General features: G+C 68.1%; 3 protein-coding genes across 3 annotated transcripts in view; 2 read left to right on the plus strand and 1 right to left on the minus strand.

Annotated features, from left to right (window-relative positions):
- The window catches only part of TNPO3 (transportin 3), a 50,814-nt gene extending 47,039 nt beyond the window's left edge, over positions 1–3,775 (plus strand). The window contains exons 21-23 of the mRNA XM_067317595.1: positions 28–140; positions 1,622–1,713; positions 1,916–3,775. Coding sequence (XP_067173696.1) covers positions 28–140; positions 1,622–1,682 — 174 coding nt within the window. The 3' untranslated portion in view covers positions 1,683–1,713; positions 1,916–3,775. The remainder of the gene's footprint in view (positions 1–27; positions 141–1,621; positions 1,714–1,915) is intronic.
- Positions 3,776–3,797: 22 nt separating this feature from the next.
- Positions 3,798–8,321, minus strand: IRF5 (interferon regulatory factor 5). The gene is made up of 9 exons (XM_067299799.1): positions 8,240–8,321; positions 7,149–7,330; positions 6,884–7,073; positions 6,057–6,109; positions 5,934–5,964; positions 5,583–5,843; positions 4,505–4,894; positions 4,126–4,244; positions 3,798–4,052 (listed from the first exon to the last, which is right to left on the minus strand). The coding sequence occupies exons 2-9, from the start codon at positions 7,320–7,322 to the stop codon at positions 3,798–3,800; spliced, it is 1,473 nt and encodes a 490-aa protein (XP_067155900.1). The 5' UTR covers positions 7,323–7,330; positions 8,240–8,321.
- An 831-nt stretch (positions 8,322–9,152) lies between these two features.
- On the plus strand, positions 9,153–16,477 carry LOC136991173 (uncharacterized). The gene is made up of 7 exons (XM_067289994.1): positions 9,153–9,211; positions 9,809–9,909; positions 10,021–10,436; positions 11,258–11,424; positions 12,186–12,304; positions 14,391–14,511; positions 15,759–16,477. The coding sequence occupies exons 3-7, from the start codon at positions 10,268–10,270 to the stop codon at positions 16,008–16,010; spliced, it is 828 nt and encodes a 275-aa protein (XP_067146095.1). The 5' UTR covers positions 9,153–9,211; positions 9,809–9,909; positions 10,021–10,267; the 3' UTR covers positions 16,011–16,477.

The raw sequence follows: 16,477 nt of genomic DNA on the forward strand, positions 1-16,477 counted from the left end.
GCTTCTTCCTTCTCTTGCTTCCTCCAGACGTTTTGTCGCTGGCTAGAGAATTCGCTGAAGGGTTTACCAAAGGAAACGACGGGAGGAGCCATCCAGGTCACACACAAACAGCTCACGGACTTCCACAAGCAGGTCACAAGGTGAGCAAACGCGCTCGCATGCCGGAGCGGGGCAGGGCACGCTGCTGCCGCCGGCCTGGAGCGCGCGCTGGCTCTGCGTGGGCAGCAGGGCGCCGGGACAGCCGTGGGGGTGACGTGCAGCCACCTCCGGCGGCGGTGGCAGCAGCGTGACTCTCTTGCGGGCCCGTATTTGGGATGTGGCCTTTGGGACGTGGCCTTTGGGCCCTGGCTCCGAAATGTTGGCGGCTCTGTGCTGAGGCTCTGCTGGTTGTGGCTTTGGGGTGCTCTTCTCCGAGGAATTTGCTCCAGCAAACTAGCCACGTAGTGATTTCTGATTTGAGTCTCGAGTTTTCCCCTCTGCTCCTGAGCCTCTCGAAATCTTCCAGAGCGTTCGGGGAGTGACTATCCTGCCCGTCCTCACGCAGCTGCAGCCTGAGCCAGCCGCTACGTCCTTTCCGGGCTGTCTTGACCCGAACCACAAAACAGGCTGCTCGCGGGGCTGAACCGCATCCCCTTTGAGCGAGCTTCCTCCTCCAAACTTAGAGCAGCGTGTGAACAGCTGCGGCGGCCATTTCAGCTTGGCAGCTGGTGTCTGGCCGCTCCTGTCACTGCGCCTCGCTCTGGTTCCCTGCGACCATCCTCCTCAAAACCCCGCAAAGGTTTCGGACCTTTCCGCCGAGCTCCGTGCCCTTCGTTGCGTTCCCCACAAGGACCCGAAGCAAAAGCCGGTGGCCTGCAAGGCTCAGTCCTACCTGCTGCTTGCCCCGGGTTGTCCTCCATCGGCGCTAAACCGGCTCCGCAAGAGACTAGCGTGTCGGTGGGACACGACTCCAGCCCCTGCCCGGCACCCGCAGCTGTGTTTGCTTGGCTGTCTGACTCGGGGGTGTTCCCGGCACAGCCCACGGCGCCTCCGCCGGCCACCAAGGGCTCGGAGAGCCGGCGTTGTCTTTTCCATCGCCGAACAGGTTTTTCCTCTCTTGCGTGAGCCCTGCTAGGCAGCGCTGGGAGGTGGGGAGCCCGCGGAGCGGAGGCGGCCGGTCCCCGCAGAGGAGCGGCCTTCCCTCCCCGCCGGGGCGCGGGTGGCTTTCGCAAGCCCGCGTGCCGCCTGCCCTCCCTCCCTGCCTCCTTCCCTCCCTCCGTCTCGGCGGCCCCGTGAGTCAGCGGCTCCCGTCCGTGCGGTTGGACGGCTTGGCTCTGCCCGGGCCTGCCGTCGGCCGCTCCGCGGCGCGGTGGCCTTTCCCACTGCTCCGCGCTGGGGAGAGGCCGGTCGGGGCTGAGCGGCTCCGCGGATGCTCCCGGCTGCGACCCGCGTGCCCCGGGCGACCGCCCGGTGCCCGACACGGGGCTGCCACCTGCGCGGGGCCGAGGGCATCTTCTCGGAGAGCGGATCGGCTTCCCGGCCCATTGGGCAACATCCGCCTTGACTCAACACCCTTCCTGGCATCGGCCTGTCCCTGCCCGGCCGGTTTGTCCTTCCCCTAACGGCGCCCGTTGTCTTGCAGCGCTGAGGAATGCAAACAAGTGTGCTGGGCTCTGAGGGACTTCACCCGCTTGTTCCGATAGCTCGCGCTCCGGCACGGCACCTGGCTCCCAGGTAAGAGCCCGCGGCAGGGCCGCCGGCTGCCTCCTGCCGGCCTCGGCTCAGCTCCCAGCCCGGCGGGAGCGCGTCGGACACGCGGGGCCTGGTAACGGGTGCGGGACGGGGGGGAAGCGAGCGCGGGCGAGCGGGAAGGGAGCCCTTCCGCCCGCCGGGAGCCCGCGCTGCGGCCACAACCGCCCCGTCTCTTCCCTCCCAGGAACGTCTTTAATTAGAAGACAGGAAACGACGAAAACGAGAACGTGTCCCACAATCAGCAACCTCCATCGTGGCCGAGGGCTTTCACCCGCTCCAGCGCGTCCCACCAGCCCGGGGAGCCGCTCGCGAGCCGGGGCCATTCCCGCTTGCGCGCGAGAGGACGACTCAGCGCGACCGAGATGGCTGCAGCCTGCCCGACGGCATGCCGGGGGGGTGCCGCTCTCCCCACGGACTCGCTTCCAAACAACAGCTAACGAAACAAGAAAACAAACCGACAACAACAAAAAAAAAAAAAGGAAGAAAAAAAAAGGAAAAAAAAAAAGGAAACAATGGAAGAAAACGAATTTGCCTGGCAGCAAAACAAGAGTGCAAACAAAGTAGAAAACTTTCTGTGAAATGAAAAATAAAAATTACTTAAGGAAAGATGGGGTTTAAAATATATCTAGCAGAACCAAGTGGCCGCAGGTCCTACCCAGCTCGGGCAGTCCCGGGGCCCCCGTCCCATCCCGTCCCCTCCCGGGCAGGAGGGGGGACGCCGGGGCCCTGCCGCCGCGCCGGGCCGTTGCCTCCCCTCCCCGCGCCCGGCAAGGGAAGCGGAGCGGCAACCTCCTGGAGAAGGCGCAGGCGGGACAGACTGTTTAAATATATATTATATATTTTTTTTTCTTTTTAGTTTGATTTTTTGGGGGGTTTCTTTTTTTTTTTTTTTTATTTGGTTTCTTTTGGGGGTTTTACCGTGCAGGGGAGGAGACGGCTCGAGCGAGTGCAGGACAGGGCTGGGAGGCTGCCGGCGGGGCTCTGCCCCCGGGCGAGCGGGGCCCCGCGCGGGCGTTGCTGGAGCGCATGCTGTTCCGTCTGGTGTTGTAGCCATCTCGAGAACAATAAAACACAAAAACGAAAAAATAAATTAAAAAAAAAAAAAAACACGCAAGTCCTGGCCTGGTTCTTGGCTCCGGCCGCCGGGCTGGGGCAGGGAGTTCGGACGGTGCGATGCGCTGCGGAGCCGGGAGCGGAGAGCGGCTGGTGGCTGCTGGAGCGAAAGCTGCTCCTCGGTCTCGGCCGGCCGGAGCGCGGTGCCCAGCAGCGCTGGGGATTTACGGCTTGAGCGAGCAAACAAAAAATGAGCAACATGGAGGCGCCCGGTGTCGGCTAAGAGTCGCTGAAGCAGTTTGTGGCCCGGGACTGGCGGTGTGAGACGGAGAAGAGCTCGGCCGCGCACCCGCAGCCTCTCTCAAGTCCGGCGGCGCGGTCCGTACCGGAGCGGGAGCGTTGCAAAGCCGCTGGCGCTCGGCCGCCCGGCTCTGCGTGGTCCTCGGCCGGGCGCCGCGGTGCTTCCTGCAGCCCTCCGGGGCCGGCGGGACCCCAGCGCAGCCCTGGCTCTGCCCTCTTCCTTGCGGGACGCGCGGCTCCTCTCCTCGGACCGGAGCCGGCCGCCTCCTTCATCGCCCTCCGGTGTCCCGTAAGCCCGGCGGCGCGTGGGGCTGCTGCCGATGGGTGTCCCCGTGTCCCTGCCCGTCGCCGGGGCCCTCAAGCCCAGGGTGCTCCCGCTGCTGCTCCTGTTCCTTACTGTCTTGCCCCAACGCGGCGGGAAGGCGGGAAGAGGGCGCTGGGGCGGCCCAGCGGGGGCTGCAGGATTTTTGCACCCTCGGAGCCCCCGCCGGCCTCCGCCGCGGCACCGGGGTGCCCTGGGGCCGTGCACGGACGCTGCCCGAGCGGCTGGTTCGTCCCGGGGTCCCGGCGGTTCGTGCCGAGCTCAGGCTGCTCTGGCGGGACAGGGACGGGGCTGGGGCTGGGCGTCCCCACCTCCGCCACCTTCGCCGCCGCGGCCATCTCCCCGCACGGCCCCGGAGCCCCCTGTCCCCGTGCCGGGCCCGCCGGGACGCTCACTGCGGCAGGGCGCCGGGCGGCAGGGCCCAGGCGGCAGCGGCAGCGGCGGCAGAGCCGGGCTCCAGGCGCGCCGGGGGCTGCGCCGGCGGCAGGCGCTGCTGGTTCTGCCAGAGCTGGTGCAGCTCCTTGAACTGCTCCACCATCTTGTCCTTGAGGTCGGGGTGGGAGATCTGCAGCGGGATGCTGTCGGCCGACCACGACAGCTCCCCGGAGAACATCTCCAGCAGCAGCCGCGCCGCCACCGGCACCACCTGCGAGAGCCGCCGGGGCGTCAGCGAGCCGAGGTCACCCCGGCGCCCGCCCCGGGGCCCCGCGTCGCCTCACCTGCACCGTGATGAGCTTTTTCTCCTTGGGCTTCTGGTCCGGCCATTCCTCGCCGAAGCAGAAGAAGATCTCGAAGGGGGGCGGCGTGGTGGTCTGGCCCTTCTGGAACAGGATGAGGCCTGGCAGGGGGCCAGACGCAGCGGTGAGGGGCAGGACAGGGTCCCGTGGCAGCCCGTCCCCTCGCCGTGCTGGCTAGTGTCCCCTGTGCCAGCTGGTCCCCCCCCCGTGCTGGCTGGTGTCCCCCATGCTGGCTGCTCCTCCTCTGCTGGCCAGCGTCCCCCATGCTGCCTGGTGTCCCCAGTGCCAGCCGGTCCCCCTGTGCCACCTGGGGTCCCCCATGCCAGCTTGGTCACCCCCACGCCAGCCGGTGTCCCCTCACCGTTGAGAAAGCCCTCGAGGCTGAAGAGCTTCGTCTTCTTCTCCCGCTCGATGGGGTTGGGGCCGGCGCGGTGGGAGGCGCAGGGCCCCGTCCAGAAGACCTTGCACTGGCACAGGCGGATGGCGTAGATGTCCTGGCCCTGCAGCTCCAGGATGAGCCCGCGGTCGAGCACGTCCAGGAGCTGGTGGGTGTAGAAGCGCTGCTTCTCGTTGGGGATGGCGTCGGTGGCGGGGAAGCGGACCTGCTCCAGCGTCAGCGGCCCGAAGAGCTCCACCTGCTCCTGCGTGGGCTCCAGGCTGCTGTGGAAGAGGCGGCAGCCGTGGGGGTTGCTGATGGTGAGCACGCAGACCTGCCGGCCCCGGTACTGGAACTTGATCTCCAGGTCGGTCACTGCCGAAGGGACGGGGCCGTGAGCCGCCCCGCGCCGGCGTCTCGGCCCCCCGCGGGTGTCACTGCCGGCCGTGGGGCTGGACGGGGCTGGTGTCACCCGTGCCGGCCCCCCACAAGTGTCACCGCCGGCCGTGGGGCTGGACGTGGCCGGTGGCAGCCCTCGCCTTGGCCGCGTGCGGAGCGTGGCCACCCTGTGCCAGGGGCTGGCTGTGCCCAGAGCCACCCCACACCCCTGCCCAGCCACCCCACGGCCACCCCAGCCCCGTGCCCAGCTGCCCCACGGCCACCCCACACCCCTGCCCAGCTGCCCCACGGCCACCCCACTCCTGCCCACCCCTGCCCAGCCACCCCACGGCCACCCCAGCCCCGTGCCCAGCTGCCCCATGGCCACTCCACCCCTGCCCAGCCACCCCACATCCCTGCCCACCCCAGCTCTGCCACCCCACAGCACCCCACACTCCTGCCCACCCCAGCTCCCCCACCCCACGGCCACCCCAGCCGCATGTCCTGCCGCCCCACGGCCACCCCACCCCCGCCCACCCCAGCTCCACCACCCCACGGCCACCCCAGCCCCATGTCCTGCCGCCCCACAGCCCCCTCCAGCCCGCAGCCCCCCCCCCAGCCACCCCCCGGCCCCCCAACCCCGCGCCCAGCCGCCCCCCCCCCCCCCGGCCCCGCAGGCGCTTACGCGGCAGCATGTGGGGGCTGATGAGCAGGTTGGGGATGAAGTGGTCGGCGTGGGGCAGGGGGCCGGCGGCCGGAGGCCCCAGGGTGCCCACCGGCTCGGCGAGGGCGGCGGGCGGCAGCTCGGGGCCCCCGGCCGCCTCGGCGGGCAGCAGCGGCGGGGGGGCCAGCGGGCCGAAGGGCCCCTGGGCGCCGGCGCTGCCGTAGGCGCCCTCCTCCTTGGGCCAGGGGTAGGGGGGCAGCAGGTCGGCGCCGCGCCGGGGCTCTGCGGCACGGGAGGGCGTCAGCGAGCGGCCGCGCGGCCCCGGTGCCCCCCCAGCGCCGGCCCCCGGCCCCCCCAGAGCCCCTCGCTCACCCTCGATGCTCAGCGACATCATTTTCTGGAGCTGCGGGGGGCAGAGCGGGGACGTTAGCGGGCAGCCGCCACGCTGGGCCCCGCTCGGGCACCCAGGGCTCCCCCGACCCCCCCCCCGGGTACCTGGCTCACGTCCTCCTCCCCGACGCAGCAGTAGTCGTCCCCGGCCAGGGCATCTGCAGGGCAGAGAGGGGCTCGTATAGGGCGCAGGGACCCTCGGAGGTGCAGGGTCCCCCTGGGGTGCAGGGTCCTTGGGACCCTTGGGGGGTGCAGGGTCCTCGGGGGCACACAGGATCCCCTTGGGGGGCAGGGTGTCCCTGGGGTGCAGGGTCTCCGTGGGGCCCTTGGGGGTGCAGGGTCCCTGTGGGGTGCAGGGTCCTTGTGGGGCACACAGTGTCCCCGTGGGGTGCAGGGTCCCCCTGGGGTGCAGGGTCCCCGGGGCCCTTGGGGGGTGCAGAGTCCCCGTGGGTTGCAGGGTCCTTGTGGGGCGCAGGGGTGCAGGGTCCTTGGGGGCACATAGGGTCCCTGTGGGCTGCAGGATCCCCATGGGGCCCTTGGGGGGTGCAGGATCTCCCTGGGGTGCAGGGTCCCCGTGGGGTGCAGGGTCCCCGTGGGGCGCAGGGTCCTTGGGGGCACACAGGGTCCCCGTGGGGCACACAGGGTCCCCGTGGGGCCCTTGGGGGGCACATAGGGTCCCCGTGGGTTGCAGGACCCCCACGGGACCCTTGGGGGGTGCAGGGTCCCCGTGGGACACACCGGGTCCCTGCGTGCACGCAGCCCTCGGAGCACCTTCCCCCCTCCAACACGGGGCCACATCCTGCCCCATCGCTGCAGCCGCCTCCAAATCCCCCCACCCTGCCCCGGGAAGGGGGGCAGGGGGGGATGCAAGGACGGGGAAGGGACCATTTTGGGGGGGCTGTTTCCGAGCCGGGGGCGGCGGCGGGCGGTACCTGCGCCGGCGGCCGAGGCCTCGCACACCTCGTAGACCTTGTAGGGCTGCGGCGGCGCGTCCTTGGTGCCGTCGTAGCGCAGCAGGAACTCGCGGCTCTTGTTGAGGGCGCAGCGCAGGTTCGCCTTCCACTTGGCCGGGTCGGGCTCGTCCACCCCTTCCGCGTATTTGCCCGTCTCCTTGGCCCAGGCCTGGAACGGGATGGGATGGAAGGCTCAGCACCGCGAGGCCGCATCCTGCCCGCACGCCGGGGATGCGGCGGTCACCTTGAAGATGGTGTTGTCGTCCTCCTGGGGGGGCCCGTGGCGGGTGGCGTGGCGCCAGGGGATGCAGAAGAGCTTGCGCTCGGCGTCGACCCACTGGAGCCCGGCGTAGCGGCCGCTGTTCACCTGGGCCACGAGCCAGGGCTTGAGGCGGACGCGGCGCGCCGGGGCGCTCATGGCGGCCTCTGCGGGGACACGGCCCGCCTGAGGCCTGAGCGGCTCGTGACACGCGTGCGGTTGGGTTGGGTTGGGGTGGGGTTGGGGGGGGGGGTTTATCCGCCCCCACGCGCTTCCCCGGGACTGACGGAGCGGGGCTGCCCCCACCCGCCCACCCGCGGCGCCCCGAAACGGGAACCGGCCCCGGTGCCCCGCGGGCGCTGCCGAAAGGGGAAGCGGCGCCCGGGGCTGAATCAGAGGCCGGGGAAGCTGGGGGGGGGGGGATGGGGGGGGGGACGGGGACGCGCTGGGCGCCCGGGGACCCAGCGGGCCGCGGCCTCCCGGGATGCGAGTCACGGCGGCGCCTCGAAACCAGAACCTGGCGCCTGGCGGCGAAGGGAACCCAAGCGGCCGTGGTCCCGGTGGGGTCCGGTGCCCCGTGGGGCCGGGGTTCGCGGCGGCTCCGTGGGGGCCAGGGGCTGCTCCGGGTCTCGCTGCCGCGGTCCGGTGCCGGTGCCAGTGCCGTGGTGGCCTGGGCAGGCTGCGGCACGTGGCGGCCCCCGGCGAGGCCACCGCCGCGTGCCCCACGGCGAGGCTGGTGGCACCCGTGTGCCCCACGGCGAGGCCACGGGCCCCCGCGTGTCCTCGGGCGCAGACACTTCCCCAAAGCGCCCGAAGGAGCAGCCGGTTCCCGGCTCACCCGCCCCGGCCCGCTGCGGGTGCCAGGTGCCCCGGTGGGGCGGCGGTGGTGGCGGGGGGTCCCCGCGGGACCGGGCGCCCCGGGAGGCGCCGAGCGGCACCCGCGACCCCACCGGGAGCCGCCGCCTCGCTGCGCCGGGTTGGGCCCCGGGGCACCCACGCTGCCACCGCCGCCGCCGCCGCCGCCGCCGCCGGGGGGGGGGGTCCCGGGCCCCGGGGGCACCGGCACCGGGACTCACCTGCGCTCCGAGCCGGGACCGCGGGACCGGGACCGGGGCGCGCTGCGGCCGCCGCCGCCGCCGCCGCCGCCCAGCGCTTCCGCACGGCGGGGCCGGACCGGAGGGACGGGACGGGACGGGCCCGGCCCCGCCGCTCCCGGGGCGGAGCGCCCCGCCGCCCCCGCAGCCCCGTGTCACCTCCCCCGGGAGCCGGTGTCACCTCCCCCGGGGCGCGGCCGCCCCCGCAGCCCCGTGTCGCCCCCGGCCGCCCCGGTAGCGCCGGGCGCGGTGCCCATCGCCCCCCCCCCCCCGGCGTGTCGCGGCGGGGGGGCCAACCCGGCCAGACCCCGCGGCAACGGCTGGCGCCTCATTAGCATACGATTTGCATACATTTGCATGCCGGCAGCGCAGCCGGTGCCCAGCGCCCACCCCACGTGGCGCGGGGGAATCCCCGGGGCGGGGGAGGGCACGACGTCACGCCCACGAGCCAGCGGGGCGGTTCCTCGGGTGGCCACGCCTCCCTACCCCCGGGGCTGTGATTGGCTGCTCCCACTGCCGCTCCGGCACCGGGCGGGGTTGGCCGCAGCGGTGGCCGCAGGGCCTCGGCCGGCGCCCCCCGTTATAGGGCGAGCCGCCTGTGGGGGGGGCCCACCGGGGCGGCCACCCGCCGCGGCCCCTTTAAGCGCTGCCCCGCCCCTCACGTCGCTCCTCCCTCCCCCCCGGCTCTCCCTTCCCGCTTCAACGATTGGCTCGCCCTTTCCCTCTCTCCCTCACGCCATTGGCTGGGCCCTCCCCTCAGCGGGGAACGCCCCCTCCGCCCTTCCGCGCGCCGCTTCGGGCCCGGGAGCGCGGGGCGGGCGTTGCCCGGCAACGCGGCGGCGGCGGCATTGTCGCGGCGGCAACACTGTAGCCATGGTAGGGGCGGGGCGGGGCGCCGGGACCACCCGCGTGGCGCCGCCGGGACCACCCGCGTGGCGCCGGGCCGGGTACCAGGTACCGGGCACCGGGGGTGGCGGCGCGGCGCGGCGGGGCCGCTCGGGACCGTGCCGGCAGCTCCGGGGAAGACGGGGCCGGCCGTGGCTCCGGGCCGGCGAGGGTTTCCCTTGCGTGGCGGCGGCGCTGCCTGCGTGCAGCGGGGCGGGCTGTGCGGGGGCAGCAGGTAAACCCCCGCCCGCCGCCGCCGCCGCAGGCCGGGATTCCCCCGGCGCCGCGCGTGTTACTTTCGCTGTCGATTATTCAGCGCTGATGGAAAATTGTGTCACGAGCGGCTCCGCCGCCTCTCTGAACCGCGGCCGGTGCCCACGCGAATGCAGCCCCGGTCTGCCCGGGCTTCCCCGGCCCGGGCCGGTGATGTGCCACGTGGTGGGAGAGTTTCAACGGCTTTGGGGGACCGTGAGCTGCCTCGCGAGGCCTCCGGGCGCCTCGGTGCAGCGCCGGGGCCGCCGGCAGCCCGGGATGGGGACGCCCCTGGGCTGCGGGGCAGCAGGGGCAGGAGCAGCACCTGCCTCCGGTTTGACCCCGGTGCTTTTTCCACGTACCGGGAGCTGCTACCTGCTAGGGCAGGGCATCACCCGCCTTTCCGTGTCCCAGTTTGCAGCGCCTGAGCCAGCGTGGAGCCGGGAGCTGAAGAGACAGGCCAGGGAAGCCGCCAGTGGGAACGGGAGCGGGGCTGGGTGCCCGCAGCAGGACGGGTAGGTGCAGCCTTGCTGGCCCTGTCGGAGGAGCCGGAGGAGCCGCCGTGGCTCTTCCCCGTCCTGCGATGCCTCCGGGTCACAGGCGGAGGCTGATCTTCCCTGCTCCAGGGTGCCCAGGGCAGCTGGGGAGAAGGACATCGATCTCCAGACGCCGGCAAAGTCTCCGGGCAGGAAAGAGGATCAGGAGAGCCCTGCGTTTGGCAGCTCTAATGACGCTTTGCTGGGTAACGGCTCCAAAACACCTGATCGTGAGCTCGAAGCTCGTAGCCAGTCACCCTGCGGTCGGGTCCCGTGGGAGGTCGGTCGGCTGCCGGGTGGAAACGGCCTCCGGCCGTTAGTGGGAAAAGCAGGAGAAATGGAGATTCTTGTTCCTCTTGCCCCCCACGGGGTCCCGAGGGCCGCGTCCGCGGGCAGCTCGCCCTTCCTGACTGCTGTTTCTTACTCCTTCCCAGATCGAGAGTCCCGAGATGTCATGGCTCCGGAGATCCTGGCGTCCCAGGCCGGCTCGGCAGATCGTGCTGCGGGTAAATACTACGAAAAAATGAGCAACGGGAGAAAAGGGCAAACCGGAAACGTTCTCCGGGATCCCCGCGGACACGGAAGCCCCCAAGGGATCCATAACGCGGCGGCTAACGGGAGCCGCTTCGGCCTGCCGCGGGGCTTCCGCTGGGGTCCGCGTGTGGCCTGGAGAGCGCGCAGAGGTCCGAAACCCGGAAAGGGGGCGACTCTGTCCCGCTGGCAGCGTGGGCGGAAACTTAGAGCCCAGCCACGTTTCCTCCGCTGCCCCGTTAGCATTAAAAAGCACCTGGGAGCCCGAGAGGCAGCAAACGTTGCGCTCAGTGAGTGCCTCTGCGTGCACCTGCCACCTGCGAGCCCCGAATAGGGCGAGTGAGAGGGAAAAGGAGCATCTCTGCGTTCTCCGAGCGTGCCGCCCGCTCCGGCCTGCTGCTCTTATTTTGATATTTTGCAGACGTCTGGTTTGGCAGCCGGCAGAGGAGAAACGAAACGCGATGGCCGGGGTTTCTAGGCGCCCCGGCTTTCCCGGGAAGGCCGCACGCGCACCCTGCGCCCGTCTGCCCGAGACCGGACCGGGCAAGCGGGGCGTCCTCTTGCCGGGCGAGCGCTGCGGGAAGGGAGCGCGTGGCGACGGGATGGGACGGGACGGGATGGGGGTGCAGGGGGAGGTGTGCGGCTCCCACTGAGAACGAGACCCCACTGGGAGCCCGGGGAAGGGCTCAGGCGACAGTGGCGGCTCCAGGGGATGCAGCAGTGGCGAGAGCCCGTCTGCGCTCCCCAGCTGGGCCACGGTGGTGTCTTGCAGAGGACTGACGCTCTCTCTGCACAGATGGGTGCCTAGAGCCCGCTGCCTGGCCGGCCGGGGCAGCCTGCTGGCCGCAGCGTGACAGCAATGAGGACAGCTGGGGACTCACCAAGAGGAAGCCTCCCGCGCGGGGCGAAGGAAGGAAGCGGCCCGGGGGCCCCGCTGCCGAGCGCCGGGAGGAACCGAGAGAGGTGAGGGCGTTTCTCGGCCCTCGCGGCCGGCTGGGAGGGCTCGGGCATGCGTGCGGCTCCCGCAGCCACCTCCCCGCTCCCCGCCGGCTCTCCCCGATCCGCGTTGCTGCCAACCCCACCTAACCGCCGCAAAACGGCGGCAGATAGGGCAGAGCTGCCGTGCCCTGGCCCACGTGCAACCCGGGCCTGGACGGTCTCTCTGCAGCCGGTCACCGGGGCTTCTCGAGTGGGACGCGTCTCCGAGGAGGCCACCGGACCCGTCCTCTCCTCCATGGGAGCGTGGTCGTGGTTATGGGCTCTGCTCTGCCTTGCAGCCCCTAATTCCTTCCTCCTGCCTCCACGAGAATGAAAAAGCCCTTCAGGATGTGGTGGCTTTTCCCTGTGGGTATCGCTGCTCTGCAGTCGGGTGACCCCACGTCCTGGGCAGCAATCGCCGAGCTGTGCGGCAACCGCCTCCTCCTTCCAGGAGCGCTTCCGAGCACCCGGGGGTCGTCCTCTGCCAACAGCTCGAATCCGGGCGCTTGGGGGCTGACCAGCTCCGTAGGAGAACAGCCCTGAAGCAACGCACGGGATGGGGGCACGGACTGGGCGCTGGTGCCACCCGTGGCCTGAAGGGTGGGTGGGTGGGTTGGCGGGGCTGGTCTCCTGCATCTCCACATCCATCACTTGATCCGAGTGCTCTCCCTCTGCCGATGGTTCGGGGGGGTCACTCACGGGCGCAGGGCGCATGGTGACGTACCGCAACCTCTCCCGCCCGGCAGCTCCACCACGTTCGCCGCGGGCTGGCCCCGGAGACGCTCTACGGGCAGCTCGGTCGCTCCACGGAGGCAGGCGCGGAGGGAGAGACCGCGGCGGACGGCGGCCGTTACTGGGACGAGCGGTGAGTTGGCCGTTTCTTCGGTTTTCCTTGTTGCCCTCGAGCCCTTTGCACCTGCGCGTTTTCTGTCCTCGCTTGTTCTCCCAGACTCTCCTACCGCCCCTCTCCCTCCAGCCCGGTTTTCCGACCTGGTCTCCCTGCACCCGAGACCCGCTTTAAACTCCCTGAGCTCGCGCACCTGTGGGGGACGGCACACGCCGCCGATGAGCTAGCGTCAAGCTTTTTGGAGGCCTCGTGGCCCAGAGGTTTTGGGGAAACCGGAAGGACAAGGCGTGGTCCCGCATTTTCGCGGGCAGACGGAGGATTGAAGGCACGGTGCTCCAGGTCCGCGGCAGGAGAGCCGGCTCCTTCGACGCACCCCACGCCCTCGCCGGCGGTTTTGGCAAGCGATGGGGCGCCGCGGGACGTGGTGGAGCGTGTTTAACGGGGATTTCCTCGCTCCGCATCCACCCGCCTGCGTGCGCGTCCCCGAGACGGTGGTTTGTCCTCTTGGATCTTGGTGGCGGTGAGGCTCCAGACCGGCTGGGAGCCCTAAGCCGGGAGCATTGCTGGGGCAGCAGCCGTCTCGGAGCGGGGTGGCTTTTCCTTCCGCCTGCGGTCAGGCCCGAGCCGCGGTGCCGGTGCTGGGGTCGAAGCGCGGTGCCGGCCCCGTCCTCCGCTCCTCTGTGCCGCGCGAAGCCGGTGGGAAGGACGGAGGGGGAAAATCGGCCTTTCGCGCGTGAGCCCTAACAGCAGGGGACTTTCCCACTTGCTGCTTCTAGGAAGAAATGAAACCTTCTGGCCTGCGCCCATGGGTGCCGGGCCGTTCTGGTTGTGACGTGGCGTCGGTTTGCCGTCGCCCAGCGCTCTCTGCCCTTCCCAGGGAGGCTTTGCTGGAGTCAAAGTGCCTTAAAACGACCCAGAAAAGTCCGTGCGAGCGAGTCCTGCTTGGCGCCGGGCCGGGGGGAGCCCGCGCCTCCGTGGCCGTGAGAGGGAGCACTTTGCCGCGCGGAGCCCGCGGTCAGCACGGCAGAGCCGCTTCCCCCCGCGCACAGGGATAATTTGGGATCAAAGGGATTTCCCCCCAGGGAGGCAGGCGGGCGGGCTAGCTGGGCACCCTGACGGCTGTCAGCGCCGCCGAGTAATCGCTTCCCAGGACGGGTGCCAGCTGCCCGCTCCGGATACCGGCGGGTTATTTTGGGACCCTTCAGCCACGTGTGCCGCTTCGGCTTTGGAAGCAGGTACTATTACCACCCCGACGGGGAGGTAACCGGCCCTCCGTGCCCGGTCTGAAAATCTGCCTGCAGCTGCCTCAAATCCCGTATTTATTTGTAGGATCTCAAGCTCACGGTGGGGGGCTGAGACGCCCCTCCGAGATCGGTGCTGGCCGAGGTCTCCTCCTTCCCGCAGCCCTTCCTGAATTTGCGGCGAGCATGTGGCGCGGGGCCGGGCCGTGCCGGCTCGGCTGGCCGCCTCCGTGCCGGCGGCTCCGTCTGCGTGGCCAGGCAGTCCGGGAAGCAGCTAAACACGAGGCTGCTGCGTTTCCTGGCTGGGACCCCACGAACCTCATTGCAGCCAAGAGCCGTGCTGGCCCGGTGAGGGGCGCGAGCGGGGCCGGTGGCGGCGAGGAGGCCGGGGTGCCTGCGGCCGGCATCTCCGTCCTGCTGGCGAGCCGGGGGAGCAGTTGCTCCCGCGGCCCGGCGTTTGCAGCGCAAGCGGAAATCCCCGGCGCGGGGATCCCCACGAAGGGCCGGGGCACCCGTGTTTCGTAATCAGATGCCCTGGGCGCGAAGTTTCCTCGTACCCCCAAAACATCCTCCTTCGGATCAGAACGTCAGGGCCCGGTTTGCGTTAGGGACCAGCAAGTGGAATTAAACGCTCAAGAAAATGTCCTGATTTTTTGAGTTTTTTTTTTTTCCAATGTGAACATCTGCTAAATAAATAATTTTTAGAGCTGGCTAGTAAACCGCTGATGGATTTAAGTTTTGAATTCTTGCGATGTTAGAACCGAAGCTTTTTTAACGTTATCCCTGGGAAGAGCTAGCGAGGTGCTTCGGAAAGAGCCGGGTTTTGCTTGCGAACGACTGTGTCTTCTCTCGCTCCTTGGCAGCTCCAAGAAGATGGCTCAGCAAAACCTGAGGCAGCTCCTCAGCTTCCTGCGGCTCCTGGTCGACGCGCTCACCGTCCTCCTCGTCGAGCTGGTCCGCTTCCTCGGCGAGTCCGTGGTCCAGGTGGGCAGCCCCGGCCCCTCGCGGCGTGGCCGCTTGCTCGCTGCAGGCACTGTTTGGTAAATCGGATTGGAAAGTGGTGCAAGGCCTCCGCCTCCGAGGAAATCGGTACCTTATCCGGAAACTTGGGAGGAGCCTGGAGCTGGTGTGAAAGGGGGAGGCGTCAGGTTTGCGTAGGTGAGGTGGAGAAACAGGAATGATGATCTCTGTTCTGTAATAGCAAGCATTTCCGCTTGGAAACGCGTTCAAAATATGACAGATTTTTGAACTGCCTTCCCCGTTTCTGTGAGAACGAGCAGTAGGGCTCTCCAGCCTCCGACGTCAGGCTGATTTGCAGTCCCTGTTTTGCCTTAAAGAGCTCTAGACTGTTAAAGTCAGTCCTGTCTTGGTGGTGGATAAGTTCGTGGAGAGGATCTGCCAGTTCTCCAAAAAAAACCCCCACCAGGGACAGTAAGAAATTTGATCCTGGAGGTAGGGTAGCGGGAGAAATATGGATTATAACTATCATGAGCATTTTAGGCATGAGAGTTGAATAAGTTACCCCCCAAATTTTCCCCCTAGAAACCATTGTCACTTCCCAAATATACCCTCAGGCACCTTCCTTCCACCAACGTGCCAGGTCTAGGGTTCGCTGTCTCGGTCACTCTGGACGGGGACAAGGCAAAACGAGCGAGTCAAGTGTTTGGAGACCAATTGTAGGAGGTGATGATAAATGCTGACAACCCTTAAAATCAGCCGTCTGCTTCCCTTTCTCTGACTATTTCCACTTCCGAATACTTGAGCCAAAGTACCGGGAGGAGAAACGCTGGGTAACGCTTCAGAGGTGTTGGCTTTCCGGGGAAGTCTGGTGCGCGGGGCTGGGGCCCCGGGAGGCGAAGCCTGGCGCAGGCTTGCTCTCCTTTCATTACTCTGGAAGCTTTAGCTTTTTCCGTTGTTTTGGAGTGTTTCCTGTAATGACAAGAGATGGATTTCTCTTGGCTTTTCCCTTCCCGTGTCTTGGTCTCTGTCTATTTTTCGCTTTCTCAAACTTCTCTCACAGTGAAATTTGGCAACTCGGCTGCAGCGTCTCTAGCGGGAGGTTAAGAGATCCTTGTGCTTTTGGCAAGGTCTCCATACTCCCCAAAAATGATGTTCTGTATCTCCATATTCCTCCATCTCCATATTCCATATTGCACATCTGGATATGGCACGTGCTGGTGAGTATTTAGCAAAAACGAGCGCTTTAACCAGAATTTGCCTTTTCCCTCCAGGTGCTGCTGGTTGGTCTGCTGACGGCGATAGGAGAGCACATGTTGAAGCCCCTCTTGGTGGCCGTGTCTAACAGCATCCTGCAGCCTCTGCTGCTGTTCCTGCTGAACCTCCTGCACGGCATCCGGGACCTGACCTACCCGCTCATCGACATCCTGGAGGGCATCTGCTTGCAGGTCGCCGTGGTGCTTCGAGCTTTCAGATTAGTCGAGATCAACGTGCAGTCGGACGGAGGAGCAGCTCGGAGGGTTTAGGTGGGCGCTCGCACCACGCGGAGCCCCAGCCAACCGGATGCCTGCACCGACGTCCTCGCCGTGGCCGGAGGCGCTGTTCGGCTCGATACCTTACGTTTGGCCTGGGGTGGCTTCCTGGTGACGAGATTTGTGACGCGCAGGCAGAAACGTGAAGGTGCGGACAGGTCTCCGGACTCGGCTCAGCAGCAGCTGCTCAGCGGAGCTGGCGGTAAGCGGGACTGCCTCTAGGGTGGCAAAGGAAGACGGGGAGCAGTTATCTCCGCGAAGAGCGATATAACTCGAGGAAGGCTGGGAATATCTGCCAGCAAGGGGGAGGCAACCGCTGAAACGGTGAGGACCACGACGCAGCCGCGTGTTTCTGTGCCGGTGGGGGATGCGCCGCACCCGTGGGACTGGGTTTGTACTTTGTACTTTCTCAAGTGCCTCCTTAACCTCCCTATTAAATGAGAATTTTATACCTTGGACAA

The sequence above is a fragment of the Apteryx mantelli genome, chromosome 1 (assembly GCF_036417845.1).
Source record: "Apteryx mantelli isolate bAptMan1 chromosome 1, bAptMan1.hap1, whole genome shotgun sequence".
NCBI classification, from domain to species: Eukaryota; Metazoa; Chordata; class Aves; order Apterygiformes; family Apterygidae; genus Apteryx; species Apteryx mantelli.

Bases quoted from the DNA above. Each gene is read 5' to 3' on its own strand.
- IRF5 (XM_067299799.1), bottom strand. From the start codon at position 7,322: ATGAGCGCCCCGGCGCGCCGCGTCCGCCTCAAGCCCTGGCTCGTGGCC. The intron at 6,110-6,883 runs GTACCGCCCGCC...TCTGCCCTGCAG, and splicing joins GGCCTCGGCCGCCGGCGCAG to ATGCCCTGGCCGGGGACGAC. The intron at 5,844-5,933 runs GTGAGCGAGGGG...CCCGTGCCGCAG, and splicing joins GATGTCGCTGAGCATCGAGG to AGCCCCGGCGCGGCGCCGAC.
- LOC136991173 (XM_067289994.1), top strand. From the start codon at position 10,268: ATGGAGATTCTTGTTCCTCTTGCCCCCCACGGGGTCCCGAGGGCCGCG. The intron at 10,437-11,257 runs GTAAATACTACG...CTCTCTGCACAG, and splicing joins CTCGGCAGATCGTGCTGCGG to ATGGGTGCCTAGAGCCCGCT. The intron at 11,425-12,185 runs GTGAGGGCGTTT...CCCGCCCGGCAG, and splicing joins GCCGGGAGGAACCGAGAGAG to CTCCACCACGTTCGCCGCGG.